At 33.7% G+C, this 15732-nt stretch overlaps 1 protein-coding gene and 1 non-coding gene across 2 annotated transcripts; both read right to left on the bottom strand.

Moving 5' to 3' along the window:
- Positions 1–3981: 3981 nt before the first annotated feature.
- Positions 3982–10914, bottom strand: LOC115232163. Its single transcript, XM_029802006.1, has 4 exons — positions 10759–10914; positions 9741–9911; positions 5062–5559; positions 3982–4098 (listed from the first exon to the last, which is right to left on the bottom strand). Exons 1-4 carry the CDS (start codon positions 10912–10914, stop codon positions 3982–3984), a joined length of 942 nt encoding a protein of 313 aa, XP_029657866.1.
- Positions 10915–15088: 4174 nt separating this feature from the next.
- Trnav-aac lies at positions 15089–15163 on the bottom strand. The gene has a single exon. It is a non-coding gene; the product is annotated as a tRNA-Val (tRNA).
- Positions 15164–15732: the final 569 nt, after the last annotated feature.

The raw sequence follows: 15732 nt of genomic DNA, 5'->3' as shown, positions 1-15732 counted from the left end.
AAAAGATCTGGCTCCACATGCACACTTCTCTTCAATTTCCAGAAGCCGGCAACTTGTCCGAGAGGTTCTACTCCCCTTCAACGAACTCTCTCTGGAGTTGCCGACTGCCGACCTTCTGGAATTCTGGACTGACGCTAACCTACCTCTCCCGTTCGACATGTCTGTGCAACGGGAATGGGATGAAATATGGGCCGCCGACTCGTTTTCGAAGATGAAACCAGAGCTAGACCAACACCGGCTAGCGTGCCTGCTTTCGGCAGCACACGCGCATAGTGGATCCTGGCTCGACGCTTACCCAACGTCATCGACGGGTTCCCTATTGGACAACGAAACACTGCGTATCGGGGTCGCTCTTCGGCTGGGGCTCGATGTCTGCGCCTCTCATCCCTGTCGATGCGGAGGTACGGTGGACGTGAAAGGCCTTCACCCCCTTTCCTGCCGCCGGAGCGCAGGCCGCTCGCCTCGCCATGGAGCAATCAACGACGTAATCTCAAGAGCTCTCAACGCTGCTGGCTTCCCCAACGTGCTTGAACCAGTTGGATTGGACAGAGGGGACGATTATAATAAATTATAATCACGTTGCTATTTGTTATGTTTGTGTATCGGAGTATTCGTCATTACAAATCATCTTTTTTATCTATGGGTTTTGACTGTTGTGGCACTGGAAATAGTTTACCACAGTGCCTGATTTGCATGGAGGTGTTGTCGAATGAATCAATGGTTCCATCTAAACTTCGTAGACATTTTTCATCTAAGCACCCGGAATATAAAGATTATTCAATTGATTATTTTAAAGAATTAAAAAATGAAACCTCGTACAATTGAAAAATATAATTAATAGACATAGACATTGGAAAATATGATTGGGTATTTATTTTAAATAATTAGTTTTAGATACGGAATCCATTTTTGGTTAGTCATAGTAATGAATTATCACCGTTCGAAAATATGGAGCTTATTGAACTATTTAATGATCGTACCTTAAAATTATCACATACGGAATTAAATATTGGCGAATTTTGGATCAAAATTCGTTCTAGATTTCCAAACATAACAGATAAAGCAATGCGGATAATTCTACAATTTGCAACAACTTATTTTTGTGAAAAGGGATTTTCTGCATTACAAAACATTAAAACAAATAAGCGAGAAAATCTACTGGATTTGGATTCAGAAATGCGACTGGCCTTATCAAATATTGAGCCAGACATAGAAAAAATATGTAAAAATAATAAATTTTGAATTTTAGAATTATGTTTTGATATTTGATTATGTGCCGCGAGATTATTTTTTATTAGCATTTGCGCCGCGAGAAATTTCTCGTGAAAACCTATGGACTAGATACTACACTTTATTATGTCAGAACCGTTAATGGAAATTTGTATGTTCTAGAAGACGATAAAGGGAACACTGTAACTGACGTACATATTTCAAGATTGAAAGAATAAAAAAGCAAAAAAATATCCAATTGGTGATTTGCGAAACAAAGCTGTAGAAGAACTTGCAAAGAATAATCAGATTGAGATTCCGCTTTTAAATATTGGTATCACAATGCCAGGACTGCAAATATTACCAATTTTTTGATAAGCCACGAGATCGCAAAAAAGAAAAACCATTTGATAGACTCAACTAGACTCTAGTCGATAAATCAATAACAAGATTGTTTGAAGTTTATCGATAAATTGACAGGGCGCGCACCACGCCATGCAGCACTTAACGACGTTATTCAGAGGGGGCTCACGGCCGCTGGAATTCCATCAATCCTTGAACCCGTTGGGCTTGCGAGGGGAGACGGAAAAAGACCCTACGGTCTTTCGACTTTCCCGTTTGAGTTCGGCAAGTCTCTGTTATGGGATGCGACTTGTAATAACTATTTTATTCTCTCTTTTTTCTTTCAATTTGAAAAATAAAAAAAAATGTCTGCTATCACAGGCGACGCCCGCGAATCGAGATGGTTTTTCGAGCGGATATCCCTTGCGATAGTGCGCTCCAATTCTTTCTCGGTCGCGTCGGCTTCCCGCCATGAAGCTTTTAATTAATTAACTTGTAGTTATTATCAAATAGCAAAAAAAATTGACAGATTAACATTAATTGAAGGTCAGTGTAACGCGCATCGGATAAATATCTTTTGGCTCATGTCACATATTACATGACTCACCGTTACAAATGATTACGAAAAACTCGTCAATAGAATGAAAATTTGTAGTACTTAAAAAATGTTATGTTTATAAAAATGAAAAAAATTTCAGGCAATTTTACAAAATTGATGCCCCAAATGGATTTTATACTGTATATAAAAAACTTAACTGGTCGTGGGAAAAAGATAAGTATATGAAAAAGTACCAAAAATGATTAAAAATTGAATAAATAAATATTTCAAAAGATATTAGCGTTACAGAAATTTCAAAATGAGTAAAAGAAACAAATTATAGGAATAAATTCGAAAAATATCACAAAATGATGAAATTTCAAATAATTTAATCATTAAAAGAAACTGCATCTCGAAATATTCCCACTAAATCCAATTATATAAAAAATTAAGAAAAGGGTTAATTATATAAACATCACCACAAGGTGAATCAACTGCGTGCTCACACGTGGAATAATTTATTAGGTTTACCATTAAAAATTAGGATAATTAAACAATAATTAATAAAAAAATAAACCATATTCTAATTACAACATTGCCACAGTAATTCTGCGAATTACGCAAGGAACTGCAGAGTCAGACATGTGGTTCATGTACCTATTGTATTAACATGGGATGGGCTGGTTACTCAAAAATTCCTACAATCTGCACTTTTTGATCGATCAGGTCTTTTTGGGAGATCATCACAATCTCTATAAGCAGATTGTGCTTCTCATGTTCGCCTCGTTACTCTGGACTTTCGTATTTGTATTTATTGTTGCATCGATACGAATCTTCACAGAGTAATTCGCACTCTTCGACTAAAAAGAATAGATTTTCAACCTTCGATTTCGTAATTCTATACTACCTGCACAACATAGTTGTGTCTTTGTAAATAGTCACTAGCATTCAATCACACCTTGTCGCCAAGTGATCAACCGTCTTCTTGGCTGAGTTACGGTGACTGCACATTATTCTAGCATTATAAAAAATAGAATACTTTTCTGTATGAAACAGAGAGCCTTCACTGTTTTCGGTAAGTTTTTTCTATGCAATAATCAACTGGAAAATTAGCAACATCGACGCTTAGATCATTTAAAAAATCTGAGAGAGTTGCATGCAATTGTTTATTCTTTATTTGCTCAATCATAAAGTTCTTCTGCAATTCTCTCAGCATGTTCAAAAAAAGATTTCCAGTTTCATGGAATGTATATTTGCGCTTGAGGTATTCCGTGATTGTAAGCAAATAGACCACTCCCGGACAACTATCAGAAACGCCACTAACAAAGATTCTCGTACTGGAGGACCGGTAAAAGTTTGATTTTTTATTCATAATGTATTGGTGATGCAAATATAAAAAGATAAAGTCGAACGCTTGTTTAAAAAATAAAAAACGCTTTCAGTTTAATAAATAAATTTAAAGTCGTTAATTTAAAACTTATTAATTGAATGTCACACAACCTGGATTGTTACTTTATACTCGGGATATACTTTATACTGTATCATCACGGAAGACGATAGTCGGGTAATGACGAGACTAGGATTTTAGATGGTGTCATACTTTCTGACACTACTGTCAAAATTCATTCGGGTGTCACAACCCAATAATTGGTTTATTTGTCGACAAATATTGGACTTGGGCTGGTTTGTTTGCTCCCGTTCAGGTCCCACATCGATATTCGGCAGATTCTTTAATGTAGTACAAAATCGAACATCAATGAATTCGTAGGAGAAGTGCATATTTGGTTGCCATTGGAATTTGAATATTGGCGTGCATTAACTCAATCAAAAAGATATCTGATATTAGAATACATACTTACTATCTTTCTCTCACTGTATATGCTCTATTGGTGTTATACTCGATCGAGTTTCCTAAGTCGTCTAGCAAGACATTGTGGACAAGACCTGAGCACAATCATAACTTCATCTCTGCGAGATTCATAGACTAAATTCTTTAAAAGAGAAGAAACCTATAAAGATAAAGATGTCCATTTTCAAGGTGAACATTTACAACAAATATCCTCTCTGTTCATCTTCTTCCACAACGAATACATGCAAAAGAATTTCACTTGTCTTAAAAAAATAGTTGATCCGGCAAGGAGTTGCGTAAAAATCGTAAATATCCCTTCCGCGAATATTGACATGTCGCCCAGGCCGGGCACACTTTTTTTATAAAAAGAACAAGACAGAAAGAGAACACGTTACCAAGGAACTAACTAATCAAAATAAAGTCATGTGTCTCTTCTGCTTCATCTTGTTACCCCTCCCCATTTTTTGTTGTGTGGCCGATTAAGACATCCGATTCCGCAGCGATAACACTGATAACGGCGTCAGTCGTCAATCCTGGTGCATATTGGATACATCGATCCTTCAAGGATTCTATTAGTCTAAATCAGGGGTCGGCAAATACTTTTGGAGAAGAGCCAATTTTGAACATTTTTGGAAATTTCGAAAAATTGAAGAGCCACCTTTTACCACTTGTCAAAAATTTAAATTCAATATTTTCATTATTAATAATGTCAGTTAATAAATTCAGAGAAGAGATTGATTTGAGAAATTCATAAAATTAAATAAACATTAATTTAAAAAATAATTAAAAATTCATTTTAAAAAATTAAATTAATTAGACGCATTAATGAGAAATGTGATTCCTCATTTCTTTGGAGAGTTGGTTAATGTCTGGGTCGCAAGTCGTTAATTTTAATCTGAGGTTAGATTCCAAATTCGAATCTGTAATTTTGTTCCTATATTTCAATTTTATATAATTCATATGAGAAAACTTTGTTCACACATATAAGTGGACCCGAATATTGTCAAAATTCCGTATGCAAATTTTTTTAATTCATAATAAGAATCTGGAAGAGAATTCCAAGTTTCGAGAATCACATCTTCAAGTTTCTTTTGTATAACATTAATATCATTTTTAATTTTACCAGACAATGTTTCTGTTCCAAGGTTTCAAGTAATTCTGAAAGGCGAATAAATTTTGATGCCCATAATTCCTTACATGTCAAGTCCAATAGCTGCATTTCGAACTCAGCTGCGTTGATTTCAAATGGCAATAAATTTAAATTGCTGACTTTAGCACGTAGAGGGTTTATAACGAACGATAGTGTTGCTTTTTCTTTTCTAAAATCCTTAAACGTTTGCGCAGATAGTGCTTCTTGGTGGATAATACAATGTAGAGTAATCACTTCATGATCAATTCTTATTTTAATTAAAGTTATAAATCCCTTTCTCGATCCCAGCATGCTTTCAGCACCGTCAGTTGAAATTGAAACGATTTTATTAAGAGGAATATAATTCGTTTCAAAATATTCTACGACTGCGCCAACAAGATCTTCACCACGGGTTTGACCCTTTAGAGGCAATAATGCCAAAAGTTCTTGCCTCAGGAAACCTCGAGACACATAACGAACAAACAGAGACACCTAAGTATGACATGAACAATGATACTTGTGCAATGTCATTTATATCACATGATTCATCTATTGCTATTGAAATTGAATTAGACAATTTCATGTCAGAAACTTGTTGAACAGATACATTCGAAGACATCTTAAAAGTCCTGTCGGCTACTATTTTCGCGAATAAAGGTATATTCATTATCTTATTCACGATTTCTGCCTTATTTGAAAAATCGTGAAAAAGTTCTTCAGAGGTTTTAATGAAACATGCCTTTATAAATTCCACATCGGTAAATGGTTTTCCCCTTTTTGCGATCTCTTGGCTTATCAAAAAACTGGCAATATTTGCAGTCCTGGCATTGTCAGACCAACATTTAAAAGCAGAATTCTCGAATTGAATATTCTTTGTAAGTTCTTCTACAGCTTTCTTTTGGGAATCACCAATTGGATATTTTTTGGCGAAATTTGAGTGTTTTGTGTTAAAGTGTCTCTCTAAATTTGACTTTTTATTTTGATTCAAAGTTTCCTGGCAAATGAGACATTTCGGTAGTTGTTCTGAATTAGACGTGAATGCAAAAGTTTCAGTCCAGTTTGATTGAAAATGTCGCGCATTATCGAAACATGCAAGTAGTGCATCGTACTTCTCTTTTCTAATTTTTCCCATCAAATTATTGTATTCATGAGCAATAATTTTTTTATTTTTATTTATATTCTAGAATCTAGATTCTTGTATTTTTATTTGGTGTTAAATAATAATTTTAGATTTTAAATACACTTTTAAACTTTTACCGCGGGCCATTTGAGATCGTCCGCGGGCCAGCTCTGGCCCGGGGGCCGTATCTTTGACACCCCCGTGCTAGGCATATATCGATGTACCACAAAAAATTAATGTTAAACGTGCAAAGATTTTTTGTTATTAACAACACAAAAAAATAGTTAAAAATTGAAAGAGCCTACCGTAAGAGTTAAAGAGCCTTCAAAGGCTCGCGAGCCTGCTTTTGCCGACCCCTGGTCTAAATGATGATGAGCCTTTTCTTTTAATACAATCCCGTCTCTCCTTCAGCAAATTGGATTGTATAATTTGATATCTCAGATAGTTTATAAATTTTTTGCTTTTATATTATTTATAATTACGAAATGAACAAAAAAATTAACTTTCTGGCAGAGCAAAATGGAAAATACATAATTTGCGGAATAATTTTCCATCCAATGAAGATTAACAATAGAAGAAATTCGCTTAGTGATAGAAACCTGTTTTAGGCATTGTAGAAGAGGAGTAAACAAAATTTAAATTTAACTTGTTTCCAATATTTTTTTGGTGTCTCTTGCGTAAACACGATAAACCAAAAGGATCTTCAATATCTTTCTTACCAAAACAATCCGGGTTGCTTTGCTACAATCAGAAGACCTTGGTTTGGACCATGCAATGGTCGGACTTTACAAGCACAGATGTCCGCTAAATTATCCTTAGATTATTTTTAAATTTTTCTTTTCATTTTAAGAGTTTGTTTTATGAACTCTTTTGGCATATCCCGATTTGACATTCAGTCCTAGGACAAGTTTTGAAATATAATTCAAATAAAGGGGATACAGTCGTGTACACTTTGTTTGTTTAATTGATCTTATTTTTCTATTTCCTTTTTAAGTATGTAGAGTTCTATCCCCTAAAAGTGAATGTCACACAATTAATTTAACAAAAGTGACATCAGAATTGCCAGCCAAAATAATCCGAGCAGGAATAAAGCCAAAAAGACTTTAAAAGTCTATTAATTAGACATTCCATATGCCCATACGCGGAGCAGAGACTCCAGTTTAGGGATCGGTCTTTGATAATCAAGTTTTCTCACTGTCGATTTGACTTGCCAAGTTGCAGTGGCTGCATTTAATCTCTCCGTTATTGAAAAACAAATTTCGGTCTTGCAGTAGTGACAGGCCTGCTTCAGTCGGGGGAATTGTTTCCATGGGTTAACAACCCGCAAGCATAATTAATTATTTGTCTTCATAGAAGTGTCAAAAATATTGAGGATTTCCACTCCACAAGTGTATCCATCTCCAAACAGAATAAAAATTAGAGATCTATTTGTTTTAGGTTAAAATTACAACATATGATGCTTCTAACCTCGGTTTATCTTGAGATTTATTATATGAATCCAAGCTTTGGCTGCGAATCAAATTTCGTTCTTATGACTTTAAAAAATTTATGTGAGCAACAATTTTCTGAGTGTTCAGACTCTTTTTGACTCCTATGTTAGAGGGGTTCAGTGGATTGTTTCCCATAATTTTATGGAAAATTTTGTATTTTCTATTTATTTCATTATTTGAGGCAATAAATTTGGTGAATCCAAATTCAACGTAACAATCCGACCAAAAACGACAATTCTTGTTAATAATAAGTAGAATAATAAACCACGCTAATCAAATCAGACTAATTTTAATGTCTATTGTATTATAATTAATTATACAATTAGTTTTAACTTATATATATTTTTATTTTTTCAAAATTCCTGGGTCCACTAAAATTTTTTTGGGAACCATTAGTGGTTCAGTCGGCCAAGGTCAATTTTTTACATCAACGTCGTCCTCTTAAGACCTACGTTTACAGCACGGATGGGCAGATACATGTCGACGCGCAGTCTAAATTCAGGGGGTACGCACTCAACAGGCATCGATAATCCGTGCTTCGTCTCGGCTTGCAAACTCTCTAAGATTTTTCGCAACACCAGTATCTGAATATATGCCTTCACCCTTTCGAGCACCTTCAGATGGTTCATTAAGAATTTTGACACAATTTTGTCCCAGGTCATAACGACAGACAATTTTTATTTTCGTTAGGAATCTAGATTCGTATATATTAATGGATTATAATTAATAGTTATTCAGTTTCCGTTTTCGTTATTTGTTAAAGAATTTTGACATTAAGAATCTAGATTATAAACAATTCAATTTGGATTCTCTTAAAATACTCTAACAACAAAAATACTAACCAAACTTAAGTTAAAAAAGTAATTAATTTTTATACAAAATACTCAATGTCCAATATTGTTTATTTTTGACAGGGGTACAGCCTGCACTGAGAGAACAAATAAAAAAGGATCTTTAATTGTCGTCACAAATTAAATAAGACTAAATACAATAAAACCTTTCAAATCCGCCGATTTTGATCAAAAAATCTGCGGATGCGAAAGGCAATTTGAATAATATTTTATAGTTGAAACATGAACTCACAATATAGATTAAATATTTTTTATACAAAAATGACTGAAAACATAAAATATTTATAAAAATAAAAAAATTTATGTTTTTTATCTGACTTTCCTAACATTTTCATAATATTTTAGCGATCACCTATATTTTCATTTTCCTGAGAAGCATAGATTTTGTGAAATTTCTTAATTATTTCTTCATAATGTTTCCCCCCACTATTGCTTGGGACACGTTCTGGAGGAGCCATCTCGTCTCCAGAGGATTGTGTGTTCTCAAGGTCTTGAGACGTCCAATACACTTGAGGAAGCACAACGACTCCTTCCCAATCGATCCCAGGGTTTCGACAGCAACCGGCCGGAAAACGTAACGATCGGTGAGCCCATTATATGTCACAGTCGGATAAATGGACAAGCGAATAAATAAACACCTGGCTTAAAAATATTTAAAAAATATATAAATAGTTATTTTATACATCAATATTAACAATTAGTTAAATATTTTAGAGAAATATTCTACTTTTTAATTTATAAAAAAAGCGTGGAACTATGCGTATTGTGAAGCTCAGCAAAGAAATTATTGAAAAAATCAAAAAAATCAAAGAAAACCAAGAAGAAAACACATTAGACGAACAGCGGTAAAGCCCCAGCCCTTTTGCGAACCCATCAAAGCTAAATATCCCACCGAACTTCCGAACCCTACTGTGCTTCAAAAACACAGTGAGACCCAATCCCATCAGACGACAACTGAGCCTAACAGCTCAAGCCTCACATATTCTCTGAGTATCGAAAACCCGGCACTTGGAAAGATCAAGAGATTTAACCTCCTATCCAAGTCGCCAACTGCTTCCAAAGCCCGAATAAATGAGGTTGCGCAACGTGTGTACACGCCGACACACAGTAACGAAGCCAAAAACGTAATGAACAAGGGAGTCTACGCACTGAAGATCTTCAAGAGGTCCATGGACCGGGCTGAAGAGACACGCCAGGCCAAAATCAATTTACGACGAGATTTTGATGCGACTGAGGAAAAGGATGCGTTTTCACCCCCATTTGACAACTGAAGAATTTGCGATCGTTAAGAATCGTGTCAAAACTATGGTCCCGAGAGCTAATACTATCCTCTCGTTTATAACAAATATTAGTCCTCTCGATCACCCCCGAATTTTGCAAGTTCTGAAGGGAAAAAATTTATATAATAAAAAAGTATCATTCCGAAATTTTGTTGAGTAATCCAAAAAGTATCATTCCAATAATGATTAAAATTTGGTAGAAATTGATCATTTTAGATTTTAGGGCGCTAAAATAAAAGATCGCCAAATCCGGGAACAAATAAATAAAAGTTTGCCATAAGAATATAAAGAATAGAACTTTCTATCAAAAAATAAGGTGAAATTCGATGAATAAAGATAAATGAGAAGATTTCAAATAAGCAATATAAACAGATTGAAAGAATAAACTCGCAAATATTACAAAATGATGAAATTTCAGATAATTTATTAATTAAAAGAAACTACATCGCAAAATATTCCTTCTAATCCAATTAAATAAAAAAATAAAGATTGACCAAATAATGCAACAGGACAACAAGGTATGTCAAAAGAGTGCTCACACGTGCCACAATTTATTATGTTTTCTATTAATAATTGGGTAACTAAAAATTAAGATAATTTTAATTAAAACACAATTCTACCTAGTAGCTTATAAACAGTGTAAATACCAGAGGGGATATCTCAATGATGGTCCAGATATCTGAAATAAAGACTGCGATAACAATATTTATTTCTGTTTCATAGAGAATCGACAATTAATTTGCAAGGAGATTGTATTTCTGAAATTTCCACTTGCCAAATTTTTTTAACAAAAAATCTATACAAATCAATTTATGATAGGCGTTTCTAGAAAGGTGATTCTAGGAAATAAAGAGTAAATTTTTTTAAATCTGAATATGCAAAACAATCATCATTTTTTGGATGTGGAAATTTTGAAAGTGTCCATTTATTCGCGTGTCCATTTATCCGACTGTGACATTATATTTCTTCTTCTTGATGTCCTCTGCTTTATCCGCAGCTGTGCCGGCATTGAAGGCATTTTCCAACATGTTTGTCTTGGACAAGGAGTCGGAACATGTTGAATCCCATACGAGAGGCTTTCCTTCCAAAAACGGAAAGATAGTCATCCCGTCTGGGCGTTTTCCATCTCCTCGGTCCAATCCAGGTGGTTCCAGCACTGATGGGAATCCGATTGAATCGAGACCTCTTCTTATAACGTCGTTGAGAGCTGAATGCCTCGGGCTCCAGAACGTGTCCCAAGCAATAGTGAGGGGAAACAGGATCGCCATCAGTTCTTCTTTACATACATGTACATTAGATTAATTGATTTCTTATTCTAATAAATCCCCAATGTTAATTTCTTCATAATTATTTTCGTAGTTCTTAGATTCACTGTTAATTATAATTTTCTCACATTTTATCAATTGAGCATGACGAAAGCAAGTTTTGATGACTCAGGAGTTACTTTATTCTAACCAAAGAATGTTAATGTGGCAACAGCTTTAAGCGTAATTGCATTATTTTCATTCTAACAATTTTCCCCGCCTCGATCTTTTTGATCATATCATTTATTTTCAAATTGGCTTTAAAGGATTTTATAATTCCTTGATCCATTCGTTGCAAGACCGAGGAAGTTCTTGAAGGCAATAAGAAAATTTTAATAGAGTTTAACGTAAAAGTAATTTGATGAGATGAGCATCGATCTATTGCAACTAAATTTTTTTTTTTTTTTTCTTTACAAGTTCACAATCACTGAGCCATTTATTAAAAATTTAACGGTTCATTTATGCTTTATTAGAATGGGTGTGGATAACATAATTTCAAATGTTGAAATTTTTCATGCTTATTGGAATGGTGTAGATAACATAATGTTAAAATTTTTAACAACACCTTTGAGTTTTAAATCTTCCCATCGTTATGGGCCTTTTTTTCCAGAACCGGATATTACAAGTAATCGCCTTGTAAAAAAACGGGTTAATCTACATTATAAACATTTTCCAATCCATATTGATCAATTTTTAAACTGATTGTGTCATTATAATTAGCAATAAGTTTTTTTATCATGATTTACAGATCCACTGTCTTCTAAAAATTTCTTAACTTGAAACCATTTCTTAATTCTGGATTATTTTTTCAAAATTTAAGAGCTTTTACAATTAACATCGAATCTGATTGAATTGCTTTACTAGATTTCATTAAGTCAATACATGTTTAATCGCTCATCAAGTTCACTGAATTTGAGTTTTGTAATTTTCGTTATGTTTAATTTTTGATATCGGTCATATTCAAAGGATCCGAATTCGATTTGAGATCGTTTATAGTTCTCGAGGAAAGTTTCTTTTTAAATCGTAAAGAGAAAATCCTAGAAATTTGAAGTGCCTAAGCAAATTGGTTGTCAGAATTATAGCGTAGTATAGAAATTTTTTGTTTATAAAAAGACTAACACAACGAGACATCACAGAAAAACACATTTTAGAATGTAATGATAATTTAACTTACAATTATATAAAATACTTTTCCATAATATAGTACGACCTTAAATTGGAACACTAAGAGTTCCAAAAACCGAGGTTCTGTCAAAAAATTAATATTTCGTTTTTATTACATCAATTATACCAATGCTGATTTCATATTTACAAAAAAGTATTCTGTGTGAATGACTTTTTAGTTGTCGAGCACTTTCAACTTTTTTTCTCGTAATATGACTCATAGTGATTAAGCGTCGAGTTTTTTTATTCCTAATTAATTAATTTGTTTAATGACTAGAAATAAAAAATAATAAAAAATTTTTCTCCAAAACGAGTTTCAAATTTAAAAGAAATTATTAATTCTAGGCAGAGATCGTACAAAGTGTTCCATACCGAAAACTATTCCAAATAAGGTTAGACTGTACTTGAAAAGCGGATTCGAAAAACAAACAGATTTGAGAATTATCCATAAGAAAGTTTAAATTTTTGATTAAAACAATCGGGTTTGAGAAGCTGCGGATATTGAAATCAGAGAGTTTGAGAGGTTTTACTGTACTCAGTAAATAAATAAAAGACTTAATTCAGGATATATATTTCAGGTTATTAAAATGTGGTCAAAATACGCATCAATGATTTAAATGATTAAAAAATAAAAATAGCGTTCAAATTACAGAAGTTATGGCGTTTTGTACTAAATTTCTGATCATAATAAATATAGTCCTATTGGGGGTAGATTTCTAATAATTATAAAAACAGGTCATTGGAGGACTGGGCAGCTATGCGGGAGTAGTGATATTAAAAGATACTATTCAGAGAAACATGCTAAATAATAGTTATTTACAAACACCTGGAATTATAATTCTCTTTGCAGGAATATTTGGATTTATAGGAATGTTGTCTGGAATTTGTTATTCTTTTAAAAATAATCGATGCTGCAGTATTTTTGTAAAAAATTGAAAATAAATATAACAACTAGTTCTCGATTTGTCTATTGTGCATATTTTCGCTTGTCTTGGCCGCAACAATTATTTATTGTGTGAAAAAACCACAAGTTAAAGACTATAGTCTTAACTGTAGATAATAAACTTGATACGGAAAGAACTGCTGCGAGAAATTAAAAATTTCAATTCTAATACGAAAAATCTTGATTTTATTCAAAACACGTTTAAATGTTGTGGTGCAGACTCCACAGCCGATTATTTGCCGTTGATTGTCCCACCTCAAAGTTGTTATTCAAAAAACGCGATTACATATAGCACTGTAATTTAATAATGAATATATTTTTAGGGATGCGTGGCACGATTTGACGCTTTATTAACGAAATATAAAATTTATTTAATCATTGGAGCAGTTCTGATTTGCATTCTAACAGTTATCGATTTTAATTCAATGATATCTAGAGTCTTGGAATATTTGCTAATATCCCAAAGATGTTTAATATAATATCTCTAAATAATCTACTAATCATTTAATGAATTTGTTTACTAGATTCTGTACTTCTAAATTTGATATTTCGCCTATTTTCTATGTTTAGAGGGTTCTTATATTTATTAATAGAATACAAGTGTTTGAGAACTTTATTAATAAAAGGAAACTAATTAACTAAGTAATTTTTCAAAATCCAGAGCCTTCAAAGTGAGCAGAGGATGGCACTCCACGCACCTCCTCCCCTTCTTCCTCCTTTTCTCTGGTCAAGAAAGGCTGGATCGGGAAGCACCAAACGAGACATTCTCCAGAGTCCTCTTAAGAACATTGACTGTATATAAGCCTGTAGAGACTTATCTACACCCAACTGTCTTAAGTACCGCATGTGGTATTTGGTGACCAGTCCATCCCATCACACGAATGCCATGGACTTTGCTATATGTGTATGAACAATCATATTACTCTTTTAATAATATAGACGGATGACATCACTTGTCTTATTAAGAAAAACTCACAAGAATTATTTTAGATTATTGTTTTGAATAACTAATACATTTTTAAGATTTATCTGTCGATTTTCTGGCTAGTCTTCTTCTCTTAGGACCATCTAAAACAGAAAGAATATGCACTTGTATTCAGTTATTAATCCTCAAGGAAGATCAAAATTATTCTCTAGTTGTAGCTCTTTAAAGTTTGTTTTTGCGTAGAAATGGATGGTTTTTGTCGACTTTTATTCCTCCCCAGAGCATTCTGCTGCACGACTAACTAAATATAAGCCATCGTTTCATTTTCTAATACCCAAAGAAAGAGAGCCGTTAAAATCCTACGAAGCTTGATCAATTTCATCTGAGTCCAGAACATACACATCTACATATACAGGACATGTGTACAACCGATTTTCACCTACGGGTTTGAGGGCTGGTATGATACAGGTGAGAGGGTTTGTCTAATCAACAAACTTGAGAAAAAGAGGCGTTACGCCATTAAGTTGGCCTACGGTCTCGATCTCAAAGAAAAATTAGATAACTCATATGAATCCTGGAGAAGGCGCGGTTGTTTTTGTAGTGGACGTCGGATATCTAAAGTGTCCATCAGGGAAATATGCTGCTCAGTAGAGACACTCCGGTGCCTGATTCTTTTTAAAATTTCCCGTCGTCAATAATGGCTAGTTTTTCCTGTCTTCCTAACTAGTAAAATAAATAAATTGTAATTTCTATCACAAGGTTGGTCCTGTAGTGAATAGAGAAAATTAATTTCCGGGGAAATTTACTATTTTAATTTCTTCAATGGTTTTAAATGCTAAAATTTATTTAAATTGTAAAAAGGTGGTTTAAAAATATTTTAAATGACAAAAGATAAGTCTAATTTGTATCTATTAAAAATAAATTTGAAAAAAATAAAATCAAATTACCTCGACTGGGAGTTGAACCCAGACCCTCTCGCGTGTTAGGCGAGCGTGATAACCGCTACACACCACCGAGGCGTTTTTAGTGATTTACTAACAAATCCTACTACCTAGCACATGGCTTAAGATGGCGAAAGCAGCTCTCGGACGCCTAAGAATTGTTTCTCAAAGGCCTTCCTGAGATCCTAGAGAAGATAATATCTGGATGGCACGTACGACAATAAGTATTGGCATCCATTAAAATACTTATTTGCCGCAGTAGCTGAGATTTTGTATTCCGGACGCATGCTTTCTAATGTCTTTTTTGTTATTCTAATACACTTAAACCCCTCTATCTTATAATGCAACCCCGCTTATTGCCCCGTTTTTTGGTTCTTTAAATTTCTCTTTATAATGCCAAACCCCGCCACTCAGTTATTGCCACGCCAAATTATGTGCCTTATCCGATATAACGCCATTAAAGTTTTTAAATTATTATTTTTAAGTGGATCCTGAGACAGTTTATAAAGGATTGAAAAATCAAACTAAATTTGTGCCAAATATAATGGAAATGATATTTTTTTAGATAAGACTTGTCTTTGCTATAAAATGATTCCGTCAAAATCATTAACAACTCCGGATAAAACTAAAGATAATTTTAATAAACC

This window comes from Octopus sinensis, unplaced genomic scaffold (genome assembly GCF_006345805.1).
Source record: "Octopus sinensis unplaced genomic scaffold, ASM634580v1 Contig19663, whole genome shotgun sequence".
Lineage (NCBI taxonomy): Eukaryota > Metazoa > Mollusca > Cephalopoda > Octopoda > Octopodidae > Octopus > Octopus sinensis.
This window is presented reverse-complemented; position numbering and strand designations above follow the sequence as displayed.